General features: G+C 39.7%; 1 protein-coding gene across 1 annotated transcript in view; it reads right to left on the bottom strand.

The window, feature by feature from the left end:
• DLD (dihydrolipoamide dehydrogenase) overlaps positions 1-19157 on the bottom strand; it is a 28333-nt gene extending 9176 nt beyond the window's left edge. Inside the window, exons 1-8 of the mRNA XM_055590270.1 lie at positions 18999-19157; positions 17183-17261; positions 9539-9618; positions 8727-8795; positions 8079-8148; positions 6609-6709; positions 6159-6302; positions 5638-5739 (exon numbers count right to left, since the gene is read on the bottom strand). Coding sequence (XP_055446245.1) covers positions 5638-5739; positions 6159-6302; positions 6609-6709; positions 8079-8148; positions 8727-8795; positions 9539-9618; positions 17183-17261; positions 18999-19037 — 684 coding nt within the window. The 5' untranslated portion in view covers positions 19038-19157. The remainder of the gene's footprint in view (positions 1-5637; positions 5740-6158; positions 6303-6608; positions 6710-8078; positions 8149-8726; positions 8796-9538; positions 9619-17182; positions 17262-18998) is intronic.
• Positions 19158-24182: the final 5025 nt, after the last annotated feature.

The raw sequence follows: 24182 nt of genomic DNA, 5'->3' as shown, positions 1-24182 counted from the left end.
ATGGGAATGGGGAGGAGTTCCCAGAGAATCTGGCTTTGAAGGCCAGTGGGGTTTGATTACGTTACCAGAGTGGAAGGGTGGGCAAGAGGGATAGTTATGAAGTTTGGGACTGATATATACACACTACTGTATTTATAATGGATAGCCAGTGAATAAGTCAGAAAGAGAAAGACCAATACTGTATATGAATGCATACATATGGAATTTAGAAAGACAGTGCCGATGATCCTACATGCAGGGCAGCATAGGAGACACAGATATAAAGAACAGACTTTTTGAACTCAGTGAGAGGTGTCAGTCAGTCAGTTCAGTCACTCAGTCATGTCTGACTCTTTGCGACCCCATGAACTGCAGCACGCCAGGCCTCCCTGTCCATCACCAACTCCCGGAGTTCACCCAAACCCATGTCCATTGTGTCGGTGATGCCATCCAACCGTCTCATCCTCTGTTGTCCCCTTCTCCTCCTACCCCCAATCCCTCCCAGCATCAGGGTCTTTTCAAATGAGTCAGCTCTTCGCATCAGGTGGCCAGAGTACTGGAGTTTCAGCTTCAACATCAGTCCCTCCAATGAACACCCAGGGCTGATGTCCTTTAGGATGGACTCAGTGGATCTCCTTACAGTCCAAGGGACTCTCAAGAGTCTTCTCCAACACCGCAGTTCAAAAGCATCAATTCTTCGGCACTCAGCTTTCTTTACAGTCCAACTCTCACATCCATACATGACCACTGGAAAAACCACAGCCTTGACTAGATGGACCTTTGCTGGCAAAATAATGTCTCTGCTTTTTAACATGCTGTCCAGGTTGGTCATAACTTTCCTTCCAAGGAGCAAGCATCTTTTCATTTCATGGCTGCAGTCACCATCTGCAGTGATTTGGAGCCCCCCAAAATAAAATCTGTCACTGTTTCCACAGTGACACTGTTGTCACTGTTTCCATCTGCCATGAAGTGATGGGACCGGATGCCATGATCTTTGTTTTCTGAATGTTGAGCTTCAAGCCAACTTTTTCACTCTCCTCTTTCACTTTCATCAAGAGGCTCTTTAGTTCCTCTTCACTTTCTGCCATAAGGGTGGTGTCATCTGCAGATGTGAAGTTATTGATATTTCTCCCAGAAATCTTGATTCCAGCTTGTGCTTCTTCCAGCCTAGTGTTTCTCATGATGTACTCTGCATATAAATTAAATAAGCAGGGTGACAATATACAGCCTTGACGGACTCCTTTTCCTATTTGGAACCAGTCTGTTGTTCCATGTCCAGTTCTAACTGTTGCTTCCTGACCTGCATACAGGTTTCTCAAGAGGCAGGTGAGGGTGGGATAATCTGAGAGAATAGCATTGAAATATGTACATTACCATATGTGAAATAGATGACCAGTGCAAGTTCGATGCATGAAGCAGGGCACCAAAAGCCAGTGCTCTGGGACAACCCAGAGGGATAGGGCGGGGCGGAGGGGGGTGCTGGACCAGCACACATACACACCTGTGGCCAATTCATGTTGATGTATAGCAAAAACCATCACAATATTGTAAAGTAATTATCCTCCAATGAAAATAAATTAACTAACTTAAAAAAATGTTTTTAAAGAAAACAAAATAGATAGCCAACAAGGATGGTCTATTATAGCACAGGGAACTCTGCTCAATATTATATAACAACCTAAATGGGAAAAGAACTTGAAAAAGAAAAGATACATGTATATGCAATAACTGAATCACTTTGTTGTACACCTGAAAATAACACAACACTGTTAATCAACTATATCCCAATATAAAAACATTTTTAAACAAAAATAAAAACTGAAAAAGAATAGATTCTGAAATGTGGAACAGAGGTCAATCCCTCTTAAATACTAGAAAGTAGAGATTTTTAAATAGCCAGTTTGACAACCATTAGACACTACCATAAGTGTTTCAAACAGGTCATGTAAGCTACCCAAATTTTATTTCTGAAAGTTCTTCTGGGCTGGTTAATGCAGTATATTTTGGTATCGGAAAGGTAACCAGTTATGTTCATAACTGGTAAAAGGCTGCAGTATCAGGGACCTCCCTGGCAGTCATCCAAGATTCTTGCTCTTCCATGGAAGGGGAAGTAAGTCTGATCCCTGACCAGGTATCTAAAGATCCACATGCTGTGTGGTATGGGGAAAAAAAAAAAAAAAAAATTTTAATTTAAAAGCTTTTTAAAACTAAAAAAAAAAGACTGTAGTATCAGATGGCTTTTAATACTTTGCATTGACAACCTGAATAACACTAGAGAATGCTTGATTAACCAATTTCAGATAAGATCAGATGATGGACCACACGCCTTAGTTAACATACTTCCCCAACTTATGAACAAGACAAAGCAAGAAATAGCAGTTAAGTGTAAAAGTGACAGAATCAAGACAAAGAACTAGGCTGGAATACTGGGTGCAAGTGAACAATATTAAATTAAAAGCAAGGATAAGGTTCAAAGCCCTTTATTTAGGTTTTAAAAAAAATCAGAATTGCTCAAGCAAAAGATGTGAGGTTTTCATCTGACCACAAGCTCAATATGTGCTAAAAACAAATGAACAAATATCAAAAAACTGATCTTCAAGGGTTACACAAAGAAGCATATTATGCATATCGGAAGACTAAAAAACATTCTCTCCAAAACCCAGACTATTTTGCTTAGTTTGGAACATCATTTAAAAATGACAAACTGGACTGGATCAAAAGGATGACAATGAAATAATGGATCTGTTATCTAAAAAACCTAAGTAAGAGTCATTAAGAAAAGCAATGGAGATTTAAATATGACTAAAACTCAGTCTCTGCCTTTCAGGAGCTTATGATCCTATAAAAAAGAAAGACATAAACAAATAAATGCAATATATACTATTATCAGTAGATAATGAAAACATGTAGACACATTACACTAGACTCAAAGAAGGAAGGACTGGAGTTTTCTTAAACAGAAAGTGAACTGAAGTCGCTCAGTCGTGTCTGACTCTTTGCGACCCCGTGGATGGTGGAGCCTGTCCATAGGATTTTCCAGGCAAGAATACTGGAGTGGGCTGCCATTTCCTTCTCCAGGAGATCTTCCCAACCCAGGGATAGAACCCGGGTCTCCTGCATTGCAGACAGACGCGTTATCATCTGAGCCACCAGGGAAGCCCCCAGAAGTCTCCACTAAAAAGGTAACTTCCAAGCTGACATTTGAAAAATATTTATTATACCAACAAAAGTTTATTAAGCAACAATAACAAACGCTAATATATGAGTACGTATTATATATCAGCCACTATGCTAGATGCTAAAGACACACATTAAATGAAACAGCCGGCACCTCTAGCCTCATGGAGCTTATGATTTAATGAAAGAGAGACAAGTGAACAAATAGTATCAAGAAAGTAAGATAAATGCTAAAACAAGGACAGGGTGCAATGGAACACTTAGCAAGAGTACCTAAGGACATCCACGGTAGGCAGGGAAGGGCTCATAAAGCACGGAAACTCACAGAGGGATGAAATGTTCCAAACAGGAGGAAGGCCTGATTCAAGATAAAATACAAAATGCAGCTTGTTCGGGAACTGCTATTTCAATATATCCTGAACATAGTTTGAGAGGGAGAGGGCTTAGAAATGAAGCTGGAGACTTGAGCCAGCACCAAACAATATTTAAGAGTTTGTACTTATCCTAACAGAGGATATATTCATGAGTTACCTAACAGGTAGTATCACATTAGAACCCACGGAGAGGTCACTTACAGTTCCCGAACGTCTTATTTAGGCCTCTACATAGATGGCAGTACCACTCACTGAGGTGGGAAATGTTAGAAAATCAACAGGTTTTGTTCTGTATTTTGGTAAGTGAAGGAGGGAAAGACAGGTCAAGTTACACATTCACTGAGTGCCTGTGAGACCTACAAATAAAGATACTGTAAGCATTCACATACAAAAGCTCAGAGGTAAGGAGAAAGGATTAACTGTACATATATTTATGAGTCTTCAGGTAACTGGTTAAGAGTGAACAGAATATTCTCTGAAAAGACAAAAAGAATCTAGGAGAGAACCTTGAGACAGAATCTAGAGTAACAGTAACAATTAAAGTGAAGGCTGAGAACAGGAACAAAGAAAAGTCAGCCCAAAGGGTAGATGGAAAATCCAGAGTGCTATTTGCAGAGAGGGTAAGGGAAAAGTTTCAAAGGCAAGAAAATCAACAATGCTGTTTGCTACCAAAAAAAGCAGTGAAGAAAATAGTCTACTGGATTGAGCAGTAAAGCCATACATGCCCCATCAAGAGCACTCTGATGGCACAAGAAGCCACGGATGAAGAGGTAAGTGAGAGCTGATGAAACACAGTGTGGGCATCTCTTCCAAGGAGTCTGGCTGTGGAGAGAAGGTGAGAGGGGAATCAGGAACTTAAGGAGGACACAGGATCAAAAAAGGCTTATGTTTGTGTACGAAGTCCGTATCTTTAAGTACAAAGGCATCTTAGCATGTGTGAATGCACATCGGTACCCTCAGAGAAGCAGGTTTAAATGTAAATGAGAAGGAAGCGAAAATAGGAGAGAGGCGGAAGACTAAAAAAAATACAAAAATAAAAATCACAAAACAAAGTCTCCAAGAAAGCAGGAGACAGTGCACTCCCAAGCACAGGTGAAAGGCTGAGTCTCAGGGCAGAAAGCACGCACACAGACACAGCAAACAAGGCAAGAGAACAGTGTAACGGCGGGCAAAAAGACTTCCAAATCCAGCCATCGGGTTGAGGGTGTATGTCTTTCTCCTGGTGTAGTCAATATCCTGGGTATAACATAAAAAAGGAAGTTGAATCCAACCAGGACCAGAGTTTTGCCAAGCAGATATGACAGAACAGAGAGGTAAGGGACTCAAGAACACCTGTAAGGAAGTTGTTAGTGACGCACTATGGAATCTAAGCTGCTTGGAAAGCAGTCAAGATGGGATAAGGGCACAGAGCAAAGACACAGAGGAACCCAGGGACTAGAAAACATGATAAACTCAGCTATTCTTCAGCTAGATAGGCTCTCTGAGGAAGAGGAAAGGAGTTTATGGTCAGAGAATAAAATGTCTGGATTTGTGATTTTAGAAGGACAGGTAAAATGGCCCTGGGAAAAGACTCCTAAAACAGAGGGAAGAGGTCACTGGACAGAAATAAAAGTTGCCAGATGGACAAGAATGGAGAACAAGATAAGCAAAAGGTATGAGACAGCATATTATTCAGAGAACGTCAAGTAATTTGCCATTTCTAAAACTTGAGTTAGAGGGATCACAATGAGGACGGAGATGCAAGAAAGAACCACATCATATAAGTCATGTCTTTATCTGAAATGCAATTCACTCAGAATGAGAGCTGTCTGCTGAAGGGCTGGAAGATTTAAATATCTGAAGGGCTGGTAGATCTTTAAAAATCAGTCCAATTCTAGGGAATACAAAAGCTGGGAAGATACAGGGAAGGAGATTTCAAAACAAAACAAAACAGAATGTTCTAATGAGTAATGATTACTTAAACAGATTATCTTGAAAACTATTACTAGATAGTATTTAAACAAAACTCAACGCTAATCTGCCTGTGATGTTATACAAACAATCAGAGGAACTCTAAGTCCTTTCCAACTCCACAGAAGTAATAAGGGACAGAAAAAACATCACTCACCAATTCTACACCTATTACTCCTGCACCAATGACAACCAATTTTTCTGGAACTTTTTTTAAAGACAAAGCACCTGTAGATGACACTATTGTATCTTCATCAATCTGTTAATAAAAAAAAAGAGACAGACAATCAAAATTACTTGAAAAAACCTACTGATTTATAATCTGTGATCTTATTTAGTATAATCACTAAAAATATTAAGTCATTTATTTGCTTTGAGCTATTTATGACTTTTATCCAGACTTAATTTTATCAAAACCCATTAAAAATGGCTCACTTAAAAGTTTATCATGTAGCATCTCAAAATAGAATGGTCAACGTTAACCTCATATTGAATTCAAATATATCATAATATAAAGTGTTCCATTTCTGGTCAAGATCACTGCAGAATAAAGACAGGCAAATTCCCAAAGCTGAATGACTGTCGACATATAGTACTTCAGTCTCTCATTTGAAGTTCATAAAGAACATAAAATATACTTAGGCAGAAAAGTTGTGCAGTTGTAAAACATGTAAATACCGTAATTCCAGGAAAAGGAGTGACTTCTGAACCTGTGGCTATAAGAATGTTCTTTGTATCAATAACTTGAGTGCTGCCATCGGCTTTTGTGGCGGTGACCTGATTTTTCCCAGTTATCTTTCCATATCCATTTACATGAACAACCTTTATAAAATAATATTTAAAAATTCACAAAGTTTAAAAATAATTTTTTGGGTAAACAAACATGATTTGTAAGAAAAAACTATTAAATAAGTTATCCAATACAAAACACCTCCTTAGTTGGTAACACTACAAATGGCGCCGCAAAAATTTTGTTACATGCATCGGGGAAATCTATTTTAGGCTAACATACTGTTTTAAATTAAACATCCTCCTGCAGCCAATTTCTAACAGCATCACTGTCAGCATAAAGCAATGTTTATCATATATATAAAATAATGCAAAAATCTGAACATAAAACGCACTAACCTTATTCTGTTTGAATAAGTGGGCAATTCCACCTGTTAAAGCTTTTACTGCATTACTCTTCTGCTCCATCATCTTCTCTAAATTCAAACGAACTTCAGACACTGTAATTTGTTAAATAAATCTTTAGTCCATAGCTAAATTCCTGAAGCAATGTGATATTTTTCACTAATCAAGGTCTGAAAAATTGCAGCCTAATGCATACAGAACTGTATAAAAGGCTGTATTAAAATTTTTTAATCTAATAACTGATACAATAATCATAGCTGACAAAAGGCCAAAAGCATCCTATGACAATAACAGAACACATCACACTATGTAAAAAGTCCACCTTCAGGAAAGATTAAGTCCAAAATAAACTATTACACCCCACTCTGACAATAGTCTTTAAACACCTTATGACAATTATAAGTGTGGAAGAGATTTAAGTAAAAATAACAAAATAAAACATCACTGGAAATTTTAAACCAAAGACAATGCTAAATTTCATGAAACAAAAGCTAGTAAAAAATCACATCTGAAAACTTCAAATATAGTTTAATATAAAAGAGTTTAATCAACTAGATTTTACTTACTCATTTAATTCACAAGAAAACTCTGAAGCAACAATATAATAAAGAAACTCAAATTCCAAAAGAACTTCAGAAGCAAGAAGAGTATGTCAGAAATTAGCTCAGGCAACCAATACATATATTAGAGATGAGGAAACAAAGGCCCTAAGAGATGTGATCTACTTAAGGTCACAGTGCTAGAACATGAAGCTTTGCCTACAATGCACATCTCTGATTAACCCCGACTCTTCTTCCCTTAGTAGGTATGGAAAGTAAACTTTGATTCTACTTTTCATCTAGTTTAAAATATTTGCTTTAATGTGTGTACATCACTCCTATACCTATCTGCCTACACTACAGCCCAAGCTTTCAGAAACCTACTACTACAAACAAATAAAAATCAAATTAGCCTCCCCCAGCACAAGGTGTGTTTTGACCTTTCCTAGGACTATTCTCCTGGATGTATCTGTAAACAACAATAATTGGAGAAAAAGGACAAAATGAAAACAGTCCAAAAAGAATGACAGGAGATAGGACATACCAAATTAAAACATTATGAAATGTCCATTTCCACTATGCCACCTCCTTCCCCCTCTCCTTGCATCTTTTCACTACCAATGACTTTAGTAGACCTTCCTTCCTTCACCACTATTTGCCCATTGCACTAAGGAATCCAGCGCCTGCCTAGTGATCTCTTAGTGATCTCTAAGTTTTAAGGAAACAAAAACTGAGTCTTCATACACACACACTCTGTCTCACACACACACAGGTTAGCAAAGGAACAGAAGATGTCATAGTAGAAACATCATTAAGATCTGTCTTACTCTTCCCTCACTAACCATATATTACACTGTCATCAGACACAAGTCCTTAACCAGAAGAGCCAAGTGATGATATTGCTAAATATGAAAGGTATACATACTTTCAATTCCCCTAGATGCAAAATCTTTTCCATGGGCCAAATGGTAAAAGTGAGAGTTATTCAATAAAGCCTAAAGGAAAAAAAAAAGGCTAAATTATCAAATTTCACAAACTATATACATGCAAAAACCACTTACAAAATGACATTCTTTACATGAAATAGCATATAGGACTACACCAATTCAGTTTCTGTTCTTACATATTTAATGTAAGAAAAACAGTAACAACTTAAACGTTCAACAAAAAAGAATGAAAAAACTACTTTACTTTCTTTAAAAGCAAAGGATTACGTATACAACTTCAGAATGTCAGGTTAAAAAGGCAGTTATTTTTCATACATAAAGGGCTTAAAAGAAGAATTTACTGCCTATTAATTGTTTCCCTGGAGAGGAAAGCCAAAAAAATGGAATCAGATCCTGTCATCAGAGCCTAGCTCAAAGGCTAGGCATTCTGAGACAAGGAAGTTATTTCAGGAATGTATGGCAGACTGACAACAGTAACCTAAATTTTAACAAAGAAAAAAATGTGTTTTTATCATCTCTGGGTTATTTTTTAATAACTGTATTAGTTTAACATTCTAATCTCAATATATCCTTCCAGTTGGTGGCTAGTGGAAAAAATTTCTACACTGTACAAAACATATGCTCACCTTAGAAGGAATACAACCAACATTCAAGCATGTTCCACCGAGTGTTTCATTTTTCTCAACACAGACTGTCTATAAGCAAAGAAAACATTATTTATTGCACATAACCTGCAATGTTTCAGTTCACTAAAATTCCAAATGTATGTCTTAATTCTTCTACAAAACATGCTACTGAAAGTGTTTGTGAGAATGAAATATATAGACTCTTTTAAAATTTATTATCTGCATAATACTAACCCAAAAGTGAATCATTCTGAAAGATATTTGTTTAAAAACCAAATCATGTTTTTATTTAGCTCTACTACTCTATCTTCCAAAGTGTGTGTGTGTGCAGGCCAAGTCACTTCGGTAATATCGAACTCTGTGGGACCCTACAGACTGTAGCCTGTCAGGCTCCTCTGTCCATGGGATTCTCCAGGCAAGAATACTGGAGCAGCTGCCATGCCTTCCTCCAGGGGATCCTCCCAACCCAGGGATCGAACCTGCATCTCTTAAGTCTTCTGCACTGGCACACAGGTTCTTTACCACTAGCGCCACTTGGAATTCCCAAAGTGTGACTAGAAGCCAAAACGAAAACAAAAAATATGGGGTGGGGGGTTGTGCGCAGTAGAGAGGGGATAATGACTTCACTTTCCATTTCACAAAAATACTACAACTGAATAAATCCTCTCTGTTCATTAGTCTCAGACCTAAATATAATTTATAAAATTAGCAAATTATTTATCATTATTAATTACCTGCAAAGTATTTTGTGAATGTGCTCAACCTTTCTCAAATGAAAGGAAATCAATGCCTAATCTGAGCTTAAACCTTACCTTGAAGCCTAACTGGGCAGCTTTAATAGCAGCAACATATCCTCCAGGACCAGAGCCAATTACTGTCACATCAGCATCGACTACAAACAAAGCAAATTGATACAAAACAATAAATTGCTTATTACTGATCAAAAGCATTACAGTAAAAAAAAAAAATCTTGCATTTTATACTCCCAAAAAGTGCAAATAACCTGCATTTTCTACATAATACTCTTCATTCCGAGGTACCCGACATTCTCTGACATAACTGAAAATGACACAGATTTTTAAATTTTGTGTTCTATGTATTCATTATGGCATATCAAAATATAACTGAGTTCTGTACCCACTGTATCCACTGACTTTGCTAAATTCCATAGTTTTATTGAATGATAATGGACAGAGATTTAGTGACATAGCTGTATAAAGGAAAGAGCCTGAGCTTTGCAATCTGTCATACCTGGCTTCAAATCTTAACTCTTATCATTTATTAGCTGTGTTACTAAGTGACTTCATTTTTCTGTCATATAGGAACAATAATACTGCCATAAATGACTGATGTTTGGATTAAATAAAATAATTTCGTATAATACCTTAGTTCTTTCAATAAATTCAAAACCGATTATATCCTTTTCAGGTACTTAACTTCTAAAATAACAGGGGGAAAATTCTGCTTCCCTATAATACTTGGCAAATACGTTCTGAACTATTTGAATAATGATAAATTTTGTACAGTTTAATAGGCTAAACAGAACACTCAATGAACTATTCTGGACATTTATCATATAAAAATAAGAAACTGAAAATTAACTTTGATCAGTAGTCTCAGGAGTATAATAATTATGAAACAAATGTAAAAATAAGTTCCGATTATTCCCAGTCTTCTCAATGCAACATCAAATCAAGCAACAATAACCATTAAGAGTTAGAGACAGTCTCCCTTCTCCCCCATCCACTGTCCTTACAATCTCAGTGACTCTAAAACTTAGTAGTTTTAACACACTTTCACATATGTTTTTCTCGGAACTTCCTAGGAGAAAGGTAAGGATGGCATATCTCTCTCTCTCTCTCTCTCTCTCTCTCTCTCTCTCTCTCTCTCACACACACACACACACACACAAAACACTAGGTTAAAAAAGAAAAAACCCACTAGTTTCAGACAGGTCAATTAAACTTGCCCAAGGCCATCTAGCAGCCATGTGACAGAGACAAAATTAGGCTTTTTGTCTCTCCTTCCAGTGGTCTATTATTTAATATTACTCTGTTCCTTAATTTCAACTACTTCAAGAGCAATAATCAAGCTGCATAATTACTAGCTATCTAATCTTAGGTGAGTAATTTAATCTGCTTCACCTTCAGTTTTCTCATCTGCAAAATAAAAGTGAAGTCGCTCAGTCGTGTCTGACTCTTTGCGACCCCATGGACTGTAGCCCACCAGGCTCCTCTGTCCATGGGATTTTCCAGGCAAGAATACTGGAGTGGGTTGCCATTTCCTTCTCCAGGGGATCTTTCCGACCCAGGGATCAAATCCCGCATTGCAGGCAGAGGCTTTAACCTCTGAGCCACCAGGGAAGTCCTCTGCAAAATAAGGAGTACACAAAAAAATATCTACCTCACAAGGCTATAATATAGAATAAATAACATGTGCAAATAGCTTAGCACAGTACCCAAATGTATATAGTATTTGCTATATAATAGCTATATTCTGATCTACAAAGACAACAATTTTAATTTCTTATCATCCCCTTCCCCACAAAACACATACCCCCTAAGGGATGGGAGTAGAGTATCCTTTAAAAGACTTTTGCTGGCCTCAACAGAATCACAGAAGCTATGTTGGAGGACAAGTAATAGGTTATCCAACCCAGTTATCCACAAAATCTAAGACTCACCCTATACTGAATAAATTAAAGCACTGATTATCCTTGGTAATAATTTGGGTTACTCATACATGAAAAAAATATAGCTAGACTAACACACGATAAAAAGTATTGTATCAATTCTCCTGATCCATTTGTGCTTTTTAGCCATACTGCTTAGTTCACTCATTCATGTTCAGAATTAAGTATATAATAAAATATATTTTGATTTTCAAATAGAAATGTCTATAAAATACATTTCTATTTTCAAATCTTGAACCAAATGAGGACCTAACCAACATCCCTTAGTTTGGGTCTAATTTTTAATTTCACAGTAATCTAAATACAAGCTAAAAAACTTATTTCTTGCCTAAATTTTTAACATATTTTAAATTATAATATACAGGTTTATTGAATAAACTTAAATACAAAAAAGTCAAAAACATGTGTTTTATTTCCCAATTTACTATGTGATCTTAGGTCTTTTTCAAAGCTACAGAAAATACCAAGAAACAGTTCAGCTTGCACTGAAGATACTGGATGTTCCATTCCATGAGAATCCCACTAACATGCTAGGAAGCACAAAGATGAAGGGAAAGAAGAAAAGTCTTCATTTAAAGATCTGTCAGCTGAAGTATAGGAGGGCATTCAGTTCAGTCGCTCAGTTGTGTCCCATTCTTTGTGACCCCATGGACTGTAGCACGTCATCATATGGGTATGATTCAGGGCAAAGTTTTAAAAATAAGCCATTATTTAGGGAAAGTATACCAATGTCTGCAATTTACTTTGAAATGCATCAGAAAAGTAAGATGAATGGATATGTATATGACTGGACAGACACATGTGATAATGTAAGTACAGAAAAATGTGAAGAATCCATGGGTATTAACTGTAAAATTTTTCCAACTTTTCTAAATATTTGCAATTTTTCAAAATAAAATACTGGAAAAACAATCCAGCCAGCATTCACTTTTAGCAAAGGCTGCTTGCAAGTGAAGGGTTATAACACATGATTCTGACTCACCATGTCCTTGTCAAAAAGTATTTCTCAATTTGGCTCCTATACATAGTTTTAAAAATTAGGATATGGCAAAGTAGTTAAACAAAATACATTAATTTAGAGAACATTTGACAGAAAATTTTAAAACTAGCATCAGCCTTTAAAAGTGAAAAAGAAAAACAGAAAAGGAAATGCAAATTGATAGCCTAAGAGAAAGATGACTAAGCCAAAACAGCAAAGGACAGCTGGATAGTAATCTGCATTTCAGGTGGCAGTGAAATACCAAGAGGAAGCTATCAGACTGATACTTAAAAAAAAAAAAAAAAAAAATACTGGGTACAATAAGAGGTGACCAACTTAGTCAATACCATGAAATGAATGGAAAGAAAAAGCAGGGAAAAGTGCTCTAAAAGTTACAAAATATTGCTTATTACACCATTAGGAAGAAACTAAGGATACCATATAATCAAGGCTATCACTAAAATAAAGGTGTCAGGCTACAAACCAATTATAATCATCAACAAACACAACATGTGTATTAAAAAGTCAGTCTGCAATATTATTTACCACTTGGATAATTTACTACATGCCAGGCAGTGAGCTAAATGCTTCTGACTGTCTTATTTAAGACTAAGGACATCTGTTACATAACTATTACTGCCATTTAACAGGGAGAAGATAAGGCTGAGGGGAATTAAATAACCTGCATAAGGTTACACAACTAGTAAGTGATCCAGCCAGCATTTACGCTAAGTTGTTTAGATTCTGAAGACTATGCTCCTGTACCATTATGCCTTCCAAACCACTCAGATGGTCCCATCATCTCCAGGGCAATCAGGAATTCCAAGCAAAATGACAAAAAATTCTTCATTATCAGAATGAAATAAAATTTCATGAATGCCTACCCTATGAGGAAATCATCACTATCTTCAGAAATCTCACAGTATAGTTAGGGAAAACAGGTACATATCAAAACGTAGAGAAATCAATTGTAGAAAACAATTAATAATTGTTTTCTAAGGAACAAGAACAAATATTATAAGGCAGTAATCATTAATTGCCAAATTCACTAAATGAATATGAGAGCTACATGATAAGGTTTATCATGTTTTGTTGTGTATTGGGGGGAGAGAGACTTTTTTTTTAATGTATTTATTTTTTAATTTTGGCCACACCCCACAGCATGTGGGACCTCAGCTCCCGGACCAGGGACTGAACCTGTGTCACCTGCATTGGAAGATGGAATCTTACCCACTGGACCTCTGGGGAAGTCCCATGTTTTAAAATTATCAGTAGCCTTAATCTTCAGCCTATTTCCATAGTCACATTCTATACCTTAATCACCCAAAACTGCTTGGATTCAAAGAAACTCTTGAATTTTAATACTTTACTTTCTGATCATAATCCTACAACCTCCTAGTTCATGAGGAAAGAGAAACACAGTAAAAGAAGAAAGAATGGGGAAGTAAAACAAATCTGAGTTCAAATATAAGCTCTACCATCCCTTAAATTCTTGGGAAAATTATTTCATCTCCCTGGGCTTTGATGCAATATAGCCATAATAGTGACAGTAATACCTACATGCCGGGGTTGAAAGGCCAGAGGTAAGATATGTCAAGACCCTGGGAGGATGCCAGGTACCTACTGGGCACTCAACACATGTTTCGTCTCTCCTTAGATCCATCTCCCATCTTTGGTCTTGCAGCCTCCAGTCGATTCCCACCCTCCACAATACCCTATACAACTACCTCGGTATTACATCCTGACAAAACCCAACTCAGATCTTATTCTTTTGCTTCTCATTGGTTTCCCTATTTCTTGTTAGATAAAGTTCAAGTTCCTAAGTACACATCCAAATCTCTTCAATAACTTTCTCCAGCCTCATCTCCCATCACATTCTGCTCATCCACCAGTATCATGTGGTTTAAGCTTCAGCAATAATGAATTACTGGTAGCTTGCACCCAAACCTGTGTTGGTCTACCCACATACATTCTGCTCCACCTACCTAGAAAATAAATGCTGAGAGCATACCTTTCACATTACAGACACTATTCTAAGCTATTGAGCTACCAATAAATGGCAGAGCCCTGGTTCTTACAGTCTAATGAGAGAGAAAGAAAAAGTATAAAAACTCCGAATGTGCAACCAGAATGAGCTCTAAAAACAAATCTGATTATATCATGCTCCTGCTTAGAACACTTCAGTGACCTCCAACTGCCCTTAAAATAGTGTCTTTTGTAACCTGGAAACATCAACTCTCAACTATCAACATATTCAGCCACACTGGCCCTTTCAATCTCCTCAAATGCACTACACTCCTTCTCATGTCAAAATATCCCTACATGCCATTTCTTCTACCTGGAACACCTCCTTCCACACATGCTCCCACAACGCTTTTCAGATATCAACATTAATTTCCTTAGGAAAATAATTGTGACCAGTCTCAATCCATATATAGCTATCATATATAGCTATATGCTCCATCAATGGAGTCTTCATCATAACTATAATAATTTGTTCAGTGTTTATCTTCCCCCTGCAAACTATAAAGCTACATCTTGTCTGTCTTATCCTCTAGTGTATCCCAGCAACTAGTATAATAACCAGGACACAGTAGACACTTTGTTGAAATAATGAGTAAATGAACAGATGAATGTAACAAATGTGACTAAGTGCTATAAGTATCTGTCATGAAATGGGTCATATCAATAACAACACAACCTGATGAACTTGGCCCAGATTCAGAAATCACCCAGATGCTGTAACAGGGACTGTACCATAATAAGCTCAAACTTCTCAAGCTGGTCAACCAATACTCATCTAAGGAGACAGGTCAAACAGATCAGTGATTAAGAGTGTGTAAGTTCTAGAGTCAGAAGAATTTCCCCAGCTACACAGCTGGTACATGACAGATTTCCTAGCTCAGCTCTCTAAACTCAGGTCCTCAATTTCATAAATGGAGAAATCAGCAGTACATAACTGGTGGGGCAGCCACAAGGATTAAAGACTGTGCTTGAGACAGAGTAAGCACTTAATGCATCAGCTAATATCACTGTTGTTGCATCAGTTAGTATCACTGTTGTTTCTGGACACTTACTATGTACCAGGCACCATACTGGATGCTTGTGATAGAACATAACTAAAACAGACATGATCCCAGGGTTTATTCAGTAAATAAGAACTGAGTACCAACTGGTCTATTTTCGGTGATAAGCAGTCACATTCAGTCCTTGCCCTAAAGAAGTGTACACTCTTGAAGAAAGGTTAGTCATTAAATAAATAACTCAGACAAATATAAATACGTACATAAAATACTTGTTACTGCATCCAACCAAATACTTTACACACAGTATCTACACGAGTACTAAAGGATTTATAATCTACTCAACATGAATGCTCAGTTATGCCTGCAACATTACAATCTAAATTCCTGCTCAGGGACAGCCTAGCAGATAGAAGGTACTAAATGAATCTTTGTTGAATATGTAACACCAAAGGTGCAGAGTAAGCCATAAAAAGTCTTTATTTGCATGCTTTGGAAACAAAAATCTCCTGCTGAATTAAGAATTTCCATTTAACAAAAGAAACAAAGAGTGTATACCAACTATACCTCAGTGAAACTGAAAGAGAAAGGGGATATAAAGGGTTGAACTTTCTCCTCCACCAAATTTGTATTTTTTAAAGGATTTTTTTGACCTGTTCAAAGCAAGGGTAAATCACCCACTGTTGGTCATTACTGACCAGAATCCTCCTCCTACCCTCTCTCCTAAGAATAAAATATACCAAATGACAGTAGTCTGACAACAGTTTAAGGATACAGGAAAAAATTATTTCACAGAATGCAGGAAGACCAATGGTCACAGTTACCCCCAGGTAAGCTTTAAGACATCAACATACAACTTTACTTATGATTATACAAGAAATTTCAAAAAATGTCAAAACATGATTTCAAATAATCAATAGTCTTGGTACTGGGAAGCCAAAGTATCTTCTTATAAATCCAAGAACTTCCTGTTTTAAATACCTTTTTTTTAAGTACATATCCTTTATAGAAACTTCAAAAATACAGAAAAGTGTAAAAGAAGAAAGTATTCATAATCCATAGCTTCCTTTCAGGCTACATTTTTCTAAGCTTTAAAATGTGCTTTTGATAAGCCCATTAAGATTTCCATTCAGCACAGAAAGAGATGTCTCCTCATTCTAAACAGTGTTAAGCAACTAACACACTCAGTCTTACCAGAGGACAGAACTACCTTTTTATTTTCTTGGCGCAGTATGTGGGCTCTTAGCTCCCAGCCCAGAGGCTGGACCCAGGCACCCTGCAGTAATGTCCATAACTTTAAAACGGAAACCCCCTAGCCACACTAACCTTCTTGCTATTCCTTAAACCACACAACTCAATTCCTACCTCAGACCCTTCTCATTGCTGGTTCCCTCTGCCTGAAATAACCTTCTCACACCCTCACTTTACTCAGGCCCTTGCATAGAAAAGGCCTGATACACTATCTAAAATAGTCTCCTTACCCCCAATTACCAGACTTCATTTTCAATCACTTCCCAAATTATTTCCCTGTTTCTTGTATACTGTTTGTATTTTACCATCAGACTTCAAGTTCTGTAAGAGCAAGGCTTTTTCTTGTTCACCACCTGGAACACATTACGTGTTCAACAAAGCATTTAAATGAACAAACATTTGAACAAATGAATTCTATAGCTAATTACTATTAGTTACTCTTAACATTCACTTGCTTTTACATTTAAATATAAAGGAAATATGAGCAAAACCTGTCTTACTAAGTACTTACTTGGTTGATCTGCATAAGTTCTTAGTGGCACTACAGAAACTCCTTGCAGACCATGAGATATTCGACTGAAATGGCCTCTCTGAAAAAAAGAAAGAAAATGATCCTATTATGTAAAATATGAATTCAAAACTACTAGAGCTCCATGAAGTCAATAACGAGTCAAATGTATCGAGCAATGATTGCTAATGTATCTTCCACTGACACAGGGAGGTTACACAACAATTTCTGCTCTTTGTAAAAACAATCAGCTTGCCACACTTTTTTTTATAAATGTTCAACATATCATTTCATTTTTTTACCTAACTAAAACATGTTATTAAATGGTGCTTACGTTTTATTATATTTTCAGAAGGCATGGCTAATTTTTGGCGCCAGAGATCATTTTAATGGCATTAACTAAATGTTTAATGGAGAAGGCAATGGCACCCCACTCCAGTACTCTTGCCTGGAAAATCCATGGACAGAGGAGCCTGGTAGGCTGCAGTCCATGGGGTCACTAAGAGTCGGACACGACTGAGCGACTTCACTTTCACTCTTCTCTTTCATGCACTGGAGCAGGAAATGGCAACCCACTCCACTGTTCTTGCCTGGAGAATCCCAGGGACGGCGGAGCCTGGTGGGCTGCCGTCTATGAGGTCGCAGAGAGTCGGACACGACTGAAGCGACTTAGCATAGCAAAGCGTTTAAAGTTCCAGCTTAAGTACTTGAATAATCTACATTATGAAAATCCTTTTACATGTAATTATTGTTTCCTAAAATCAAAACTACCATGTACAATCTATGGAGATGTACCTGAACCATACAAAAGGAACAGAAAATTAGACAAGATACCTTAGGAAAATGCACCATGTACTCAGACCCAAGAGCTACTCGTGTTACAAACTGCATCATAATCTCACAACAATCTCTAAACATGGATGGCTACTATTTTTCTAAGAACAGTGAGGCACAAAGGAACAATTGCAAATAGCTCCTATCAAAGTAGGCAGTGAAAAATCCTACACGTTGATCTAGGAACGCTGTTTACTTCAAGGCAAGGCTTGCACCTGAGGTGAGGACAGCGGACCAAAGAACAGCAGATTAGAGACCAGGGCTGAGTTTCAGTCCCAGCTCTCTCACTAAACGTAAGACATCTAGCTTGTTACATTAACTTCGCGAAACATAGGCTACTCATCCTGAAACAAAGGAGTCTAACTTCTCTATTATTTTTAAGGTCTCCGTCAATACTGTATTCAGTCACAAACCCAAATATATACAATTTGGCTGTATTCGGTACATTGATGTAAAGGGAAGGCTATCTTGATAACCTGCTACAATTAAAAATACAAGCTCTAAGAGGGAGGTCAATGCACGCTTGCTTAAAGCTGCAAACACTAAAGGGACCTTTGAGGAATTCCTGGGGCCAAGAGTTAGGGCTCAGTCTGAGTCTTTCAAGCGGTGGCCCAAGCCTGTCTACTGCAAAAGGCCCCTAGGGCCGGAATTAGAACTACGAAAAAGTCAACCATAACGTGCAAGGGTGACTCCTACTTTCTCCGCCAGGGTGGAAGGGCCTATGCGGGACTCCCAGGCTCCAGGCCCAGGCTTGGGAGGGGACTGTGTGTGATTGTTGGCCGTCACACAACCGGCGGAGCTCTCCACGGCCCAGGCTTCTGCCTCCAAGCCGCCGCCCCAGCTGAGCGGGTTCAGGGGTGGAGTCGCAGGTGGTCCCGGCCTGGCCGCCGGTCTCTCCCACACCCACACTTAGGCCGCGTCCCGGATCCCGTCAGTGGGCCTCTCTGGGCCTGATTCAGCACGATCCCACCCAGTGGGCCCTCACCTTGACCAAGGAACAGTACACACGACTCCAACTCTGCATCTTGCCGCTACACTTTCCTTCCTGCCAAGGCTTTCACCTCCGCTAAGCGTCTCCGCCGCCTCCCCAAGGTCTCCCCGCCCTGCGCATGCACGAGCGCGGCCTACGTCATCGGTCGGGCGCCGCACGATTGGCCCGCGTGGTGCGCGCCTGTCACGCCCGGCGTCGTATACTGTCGTAAAGAGCGTAATGTTCTGTGGCGCCGGGGAATGCGCGACATTTTACGTGTATGGAAGTGTGCGGATTTGCAGTCTGATCTAGTACTTGAAAGGCAGAACAAATAAACAAAACTGTTGTTTCCTTAAAGCATGCTACGGAAAGTATCACTTCATGGGAAATAGATGGGGAAACAGTGTCAGACTTTATTTTTGAGGGCTCCAGAATCACTGCAGATGGTGATTGCAGCCATGAAATTAAAAGACGCTTACTCCTTGGAAGGAAAGTTATGACCAATCTAGATAGCATATTGAAAAGCAGAGACATCACTTTGCCAACAAAGGTCCGTCTAGTCAAGTCTATGGTTTTTCCAGTGGTCATGTATGGATGTGAGAGTTGGACTGTGAAGAAAGCTGAGCGCCGAAGAATTGATGCTTTTGAATTGCGGTGTTGGAGAAGACTCTTGAGAGTCCCTTGGACTGCAAGGAGATCCAATCAGTCCATCCTAAAGGAGATCAGTCCTGAGTGTTCATTGGAAGGACTGATGCTGAAGCTGAAACTCCAATACTTTGGCCACCTCATGCGAAGAGTTGACTCACTGGAAAAGACCCTGATGCTGGGAGGGATTGGGGGCAGGAGAAGAAGGGGATGACAGAGGATGAGATGGCTGAATGGCATCACCGACTCGATGGACATGAGTTTGAGTGAACTCCGGGAGTTGGTGATGGACAGGGAGGCCTGGCGTGCTGCGGTTCATGGGGTCGCAAAGAATTGGACACGACTGAGCTACTGAACTGAACTGAACTGAACTGAACCAGTTCTTGACTGTGCTAGGCTGAGGAATCTCAGCACTTTCTGGGCATTATCTCACTTTTTCCTTAAACTATATGAAGGATTCCAAGTATTTACACTTCTTGGATGAGGTCAAATACCACCTCCAAAGTCTTACCAACGACAGATAACTGGAGCCCTAAGGTTAAATCCTTTAGGCTTATTTACTGCTTTATACTCTTTCCATCAGCTCAAAAACCATATTAGTGATGGGATCACAGACTTTGGTATCACCAGCATCCTGCTCTAAGTAACTAAGCTAACTGGCAATATGTAGAAAACACATTATCTTCTGTCTCCTCAGCTAGTTAACACACCTCCCTGTTAGAGTAAATTAGAATGTGTGGGGTGATGGGTGAAATTATAGGTTTTTATAAGAGATACTGAAAAACAATGTCTTCAAAATTGAGCAGAGAGACTCCCCCTCCCCCCCCAGTCTGTGTGCTTGTGCTTAGCCACTCAGTCATGTCCGACTCTTTGCAACCTGGTGGACTGTAGCACTCCAGGCTTCTCTGTCCATGGGGATTCTCCAGGCAAGAATACTAGTGTGGGTTGGTATGCCCTTCTCCAGGCAAGAATACTAGTGTGGGTTGGTATGCCCTTCTCCAGGGGATTTTCCCAACCCAGGGATCGAACCCAGGTCTTCTCCTGCATTGCTAGCGGTTTCTTTACCATCTGAGCCATCAGGGAGGCCCTCCCCTGCACTCTAGTGGTTAAGAATCTGCCTTCCAATGCCAGGGATGTAGGTCTGATCCCTGATGGGGAACTAGGCTACCATATGCCAGAGCTGTGGGGCCAAAAAAACCACAAAAATTGAGCATAGAGGTACAAAGTCTGATCTTTGCTTTGTAATAACTTTTTAGCATCAGATCAGATCAGATCAGTCACTCAGTCGTGTCCGACTCTTTGCGAGCCCATGAATCGCAGCACACCAGGCCTCCCTGTCCCTCACCAACTCCCGGAGTTCACTGAGACTCATGTCCATTGAGTCAGTGATGCCATCCAGCCATCTCATCCTCTGTCATCCCCTTCTCCTCTTGCCCCCAATCCCTCCCAGCATCAGGGTCTTTTCCAATGAGTCAACTCTTCGCATGAGGTGGCCAAAGTACTGGAGTTTCAGCTTTAGCATCATTCCTTCCAAAGAAATCCCAGGGCTGATCTCCTTCAGAATGGACTGGTTGGATCTCCTTGCAGTCCAAGGGACTCTCAAGAGTCTTCTCCAACACCACAGTTCAAAAGCATCAAGTCTTCGGCACTCAGCCTTCTTCACAGTTCAACTCTCACATCCATACATGACCACAGGAAAAACCATAGCCTTGACTAGACGAACCTTTGTTGGCAAAGTGATGTCTCTGCTTTTCAATATGCTATCTAGGTTGGTCATAACTTTCCTTCCAAGGAGTAAGCGTCTTTTAATTTCATGGCTGCAGTCACCATCTGCAGTGATTTTGGAGCCCCCCAAAATAAAGTCTGACACTGTTTCCACTGTTTCCCCATCTATTTCCCATGAAGTGGTGGGACCGGATGCCATGATCTTTGTTTTCTGAATGTTGAGCTTTAAGCCAACTTTTTCACTCTCCACTTTCACTTTCATCAAGAGGCTTTTTAGTTCCTCTTCACTTTCTGCCATAAGGGTGGTGTCATCTGCATATCTGAGGTTATTGATATTTCTCCCAGAAATCTTGATTCCAGCTTGTGTTTCTTCCAGTCCAGCATTTTTCATGATGTACTCTGCATATAAGTTAAATAAACAGGGTGACAATATACAGCCTTGATGTACTCCTTTTCCTATTTGGAACCAGTCTCTTGTTCCATGGATATAACTTAATTCTACATTTCTTGAGTTTACTACCTAGGCACTGTGGATTTAAATACTACTTAGAAATTACCGAGAATTCCCTGGCAGTCCAGTGGTTAAGACTCCACACTCTAACTGCCAAGGGTCAGGGTTTGATCCTTGGGCAGGGAACTAAGATCCCATAAGCCTTGTGGCACAGCCAGAAAAAGAAAAAGAAATTACTCCTTGCCTAGCTAAGCTATTTTGGGAGAGAAGATACGAATGATATTTAGTGTTTGTTTTTAGAGACTGCCACTTCGCATTCAATGGTCATTTTCCTGTTCTTTCTTCTGTACTTGAGCATTTTGGCCATCTTAACCATTTTCATGCATTTAGCACCCATCTACATACACTGAAGGAACCCACTTAGCAACTAAACAACAATGTACACTGATAACTCCTAGATCCTTAGCTCCTGTCTCTACATCTCTCCTGGTCTCCAATTCCATATTCTCAACTCTCTACTGAACATGTCCAAGTGGGTGATTCTGCCAGCACTACAGTTTCAATTATCTAGTATCTAAAATATTAAATACATATTAGCTTCCTTGGAGAAGGCAATGGCACCCCACTCCAGTACTCTTGCCTGGAAAATCCCATGGACAGAGGAGCCTGGTGGGCTGCAGTCCATGGGGTCGCTAAGAGTCGGACACGACTGAGAGACTTCCCTTTCACTTTTCACTTTCATGCATTGAAGCAGGAAATGGCAACCCACTCCAGTGTTCTTGCCTGGAGAATCCCAGGGACGGGGGAGCCTGGTGGGCTGCCATCTATGGGGTCACACAGAGTCGGACACGACTGAAGTGACTTAGCAGCAGCTTCCTTATCGGAGAAGGCAATGGCACCCCACTCCAGTACTCTTGCCTGGAAAATTCTATGGGCGGAGGAGCTGGTAGGCTGCAGTCCATGGGGTCACAAAGAGTTGGACACAACTGAGCAACTGAACTGATGTCTGCTTTATCCTCTTATCTGTCAATGGACATTATGTTTTGGCTATTTTAAGTAATGCTGCTATGAACATTGGAGTGCATGTATCTTTTAGAACTATACTTTTGTATGTATGTAAATCCTGAAGTAGAATTGCTGGACCATATGGTAATTTTATTTTTAGTTGAGAAAGTGACTTTCGATGGAAGACTCAGAGGAGGCAAGGGTGTGAGTTTGACTAATTGTGGTTGGGGTGAAAAAGTATGAAGAGAGGGCCCAGCCTGAGCTGGCCTGTTGTCACACATTCTTCACTGCTTGCAGGAAATGCCTTATTTCCTCAGTTAAATAGCTTTTGAGATCACAGAGATTTGCTGACAACATTTTTGCATTCCTTTCAATATCCTGCACAATGTTTCAACAAAGACCATTTGGTAACTGTTGATTTATTGATTCTGCACATCAGTGATCTGTATCTTTGTATTTAGAGTCATTTTGAAGCAGAGGATGGTATATCCTGTCATCTCTACCCGAACACATACATTTCTTTTCTGGAGTTTCCTTCTTTTTCAAAAGGTATCTCAGAGTGAATGATAACTGTGGAGACAAGGGAGGAGCAGTCAAGAAACAATAGTGAAGCCTGGGGGCAGGGTCCTGGTTCCCCCAGAGAAGGCAATGGCAACCCACTCCAGTACTCTTGCCTGGAAAATCCCATGGACGGAGGGGCCTGGTGGGCTGCAGTCCATGGGGTCGCTAGGAGTCAGACACGACTGAGTGACTTCCCTTTCACTTTTCACTTTCATGCATTGGAGAAGGAAATGGCAACCCACTCCAGTGTTCTTGCCTGGAGAATCCCAGGGATGGGGGAGCCTGGTGGGCTGCCGTCTCTGGGGTCGCACAGAGTCGGACACGACTGAAGCGACTTAGCAGCAGCAGTCTTTAGTCATTAAGTCCTGTCAGACTCTTTGTCTGTAGTCCTCCAAGCGCCTCTGTCCTGGGAATTTCCCAGGCAAGAATACTGATGTGGGTTGCTATTTCCTTCTCCAGAGAATCTTCCTGACCCAGGGCTTGAACCTGAATTTCCTGCATTGGCAAGCACATTCTTAACCACTGAGCCACCAGGGAAGCCCCCCACCCCCACCTCAAGCGATACACAAAACATTATTTTTAAGCTCTTCTGCAGATACTCAAACCCCTACTGGATAAAAGAAGGTAACTGTATGCTGCCCAGAAGTACGTCAACCCCAGACCAAAGGTCTACATGCTGATGATGCAGCCTCCCAAGTATCTCACCACTAACCAGTCAGAAGAATGTCCAGGAGCTCTGTGAACCATTACCATTAAACTCTTCACTACCCACTTCAGATGGGACACACACTTCTGAGGGCATTGTCCTGCTG

Source organism: Bubalus kerabau, chromosome 8 (assembly GCF_029407905.1).
Source record: "Bubalus kerabau isolate K-KA32 ecotype Philippines breed swamp buffalo chromosome 8, PCC_UOA_SB_1v2, whole genome shotgun sequence".
Lineage (NCBI taxonomy): Eukaryota > Metazoa > Chordata > Mammalia > Artiodactyla > Bovidae > Bubalus > Bubalus kerabau.
Note: the sequence above shows the minus strand (reverse complement) of the source record. Positions and strands in the feature narration are given on the sequence as shown.